Here is a 3,048-nt window from a genome sequence, read left to right on the forward strand (position 1 = left end):
ATTCTAACGGAGCATTTGCAAGGTCTGGGAGGGCACTTGGGGGACACTTCTGCCTCTGAACGGTGACTTCAGGCTCTCAGAGTGGAGCGCATACGGTTCAGGAGCACTTGGGGGGAGCTTGGGGAGCTCTAACCGAACTCATTAGGGCACGGGGCATGGCAGCAGTTTTAGGCATAGGACTGTGTTATGAGGTGCTCTGAGCTCATGGGGGATGGCAGGAGATGAATTCCCAGAAGAGGCTGTTAACAGGCATCTGCAGGCTTGGGAACATTCAGGCGATCTGGGGACGTTTTTGGAGATACCCGAATGGGGGCTGAGGGGACACTTAGGGATCTTTGGAGTTTCTGGATGAAATCTATTGGACATATGAGGGGAGGGAACACCGGGTTCTGTGGAGCACGAGGCACCATTGGGCTGCAGGGCATGATGGGAGATACAGACACAAAGGAAAGATGGTGCTGGCACCAGGCACCACCCCTGAAGCACTGATCCCCAACGATGGGCTTTTTTGGTGGTGCCTTGGGCTGGTACACACCTGAGGAGTGTGTCTGTTTGCAGTGGGGAAATTAGGAGTTTTGGATTCCTTAAAAAAAACCAAAACATTTTCTGGCTGATTGCAGAGGCCACAAAAAACCTGAGTAGATTCCCTGCTGTCGCCCCAGACCTTGCTGGCCCCAGGGGCTGATGGCATTTGTGCTCACTCAGCTCCATATCCCCACAGCAGCACCATGAGGGTGCTGACACCTGCTCAGTGCAGTGCAAACAGGGGCTCCTGAGCCAGTGCTGCCGTGTCTGTGCCTGCAAGGATGTGGCACCTGTGTGAGCTGGGGGAGAGGCCAGGGCTGCAGAGGGGGGATGTTGTTGGCAGGTGCATGAGGATGCTCTGGAACGCTGCCCTGGGGTGTCCAGCACGGTGGGGATGAATCAGCCCCTGCTCTGCTGCTCCTTGCCAGGGTCTCCCCCTTGCAGGAACCTTGCAGAGCACCAGCCATGCTGTTTGCCCACAGCCTGCCCACAGCCAGCCTGGGGTCCTCACAGGGTTTTCTCTGCTCAGCATTGGCCTGGCCAAGTGTTGTGGAGAGAGCCCTGCCCTGAGGTGTCAGCGCTGCCCCAGCAGTGCCCATGGCCTGTCCCTGCGGCAGCCCCAGCACTGCCACCCCCAGGACTGTGCCTGGCCCCGAGAGCACTCAGGCCCTGCAGCAACATGAGGGGCAGGAGGACAGCGGGGCAGTGGCACTGGAGCAGCACTGGCAACACCAAGTGCTGCTGCTGGGCACAGCTTCTGTGCCAGCACTGATCTGCTCCAACTCTGCACAGAGACATTGCAGCTGCAGCTCCAGAGAAGGGAACAAAAGGGGCATCTCTGGAGGAATCTTTGCTAGCACATCTTTTTTTTTTTTTTTTTATTGAAAGCCTTTGAGAGCAGATTTCCTTATTAAAACAGTCTGTGGATCTGAGTTTATTTGAAGTGAAACAGAAAGAGAAATGGCACCAAAAAATGACCTTTATTTGTGAAAAATATTAAAAAACTAAAATGTAAAAAAAAAAAAAATAATAGCCTGCAACCAATCATTAAAGTGCTGTCACAATTTACTTATTTGTAAGTGATTTTCAGAAATTGGCAACCAAGTTAATGCCTCTGAAATCGTTTAGTGATCAGTCTCCACACTTCAGCCTTGAGTTCCTGGTTCCTCAGGCTGTAGATGAGGGGGTTCAGGGCTGGAGGCACCACCGAGTACAGAACTGATACTGCCATATCCAAAGATGGCGAGGACATGGAGGGGGGCATCAGGTGAGCAAATGTGCCAGTGCTGATTAACAGGGAGACAACAGCCAGGTGAGGGAGGCAGGTGGAAAAGGCTTTGTGCCGTCCCTGCTCAGAGGGGATCCTCAGCACAGCCCTGAAGATCTGCACATAGGAGAAAACAATGAACACAAAACAAATGAGTGATAAAGAGGCAGTAACAGCAAGGAGCCCAAGTTCTCTAAGGTTTGAGTCTGAGCAGGAGAGCTTGAGGATGTGTGGCACTTCACAGAAAAACTGGCCCAGGGCATTACCATGGCACAAGGGCAGAGAAAATGTATTGGCTGTGTGCAGCAGAGCATTGAGAAAGCCACTGGCCCAGGCAGCTGCTGCCATGTGGGCACAAGCTCTGCTGCCCAGGAGGGTCCCGTAGTGCAGGGGTTTGCAGATGGACACGTAGCGGTCGTAGCACATGATGGTCAGGAGATAATAATCTGCTGAGATGAAGAACAGAAACAAAAACACCTGTGCCACACATCCTGAATAGGAGATGTTCCTGGTGTCCCAGAGGGAATTGTGCATGGCTTTGGGCACAGTGGTGCAGATGGTGCCCAGGTCAGTGAGGGCCAGGTTGAGCAGGAAGAAGAACATGGGGGTGTGCAGGTGGTGGCCGTGGGCTACGGTGCTGATGATGAGGCCGTTGCCCAGGAGGGCAGCCAGGGAGATGCCCAGGAAGAGGCAGAAGTGCAGGAGCTGCAGCTGCCGTGTGTCTGTCAAGGGCAGCAGGAGGAAGTGGCTGATGGAGCTGCTGTTGGACATTTCATCACTCTGGGAATCATGGACTCTTGAAGAAAGATTTTGACAAGTTGGGAGAGATTTTCTTGAGTCAATCCTGTGCAATTAAATTAGAAATCCTCTGAGAATTGCTGCTCTTCCTGTGGATGAACTTCATTAAAACTTCAATTTTTGTGTTTGGGTGTGTAGTGCTGTGTTACTGCCTCATCTTCAGCACTGCTCTCAGCCTGAATACTGAGAGCCCGGAAGGAAAATATGACTCCCTGTGCTCCATTTCTGTCACACCTGATGGTCCCACACAGCTGCACATTGCTGATAATAGCTTTCTATAATTAAGGGTAATTACATGTAAAATATGCTGGAAAATATAGTGCATTTTTAGAAGGCTCCAGTTTCCAAGCCTTCTCCCTGCTAGTGCTCCAAGAGCCCAGCCCACCCCTGGAGGCTCAGCTCTGCCCTGTACACCCCTCCCAGCACAGGGCACTGCCCAGGGACATCTCTCTGGCAGC

General features: G+C 52.5%; 1 protein-coding gene across 1 annotated transcript; it reads right to left on the minus strand.

Annotated features, from left to right (window-relative positions):
* Nucleotides 1-1,630: 1,630 nt before the first annotated feature.
* LOC306816257 (olfactory receptor 14J1-like) lies at nucleotides 1,631-2,563 on the minus strand (the record flags this gene model as incomplete). The annotated part of the gene is made up of 1 exon (XM_079332726.1): nucleotides 1,631-2,563. The coding sequence occupies one exon, from the start codon at nucleotides 2,561-2,563 to the stop codon at nucleotides 1,631-1,633; it is 933 nt and encodes a 310-aa protein (XP_079188852.1).
* Between the last annotated feature and the right edge of the window lie 485 nt (nucleotides 2,564-3,048).

Source organism: Erithacus rubecula (genome assembly GCF_903797595.1).
Source record: "Erithacus rubecula genome assembly, contig: scaffold_470_arrow_ctg1, whole genome shotgun sequence".
NCBI lineage: Eukaryota > Metazoa > Chordata > Aves > Passeriformes > Muscicapidae > Erithacus > Erithacus rubecula.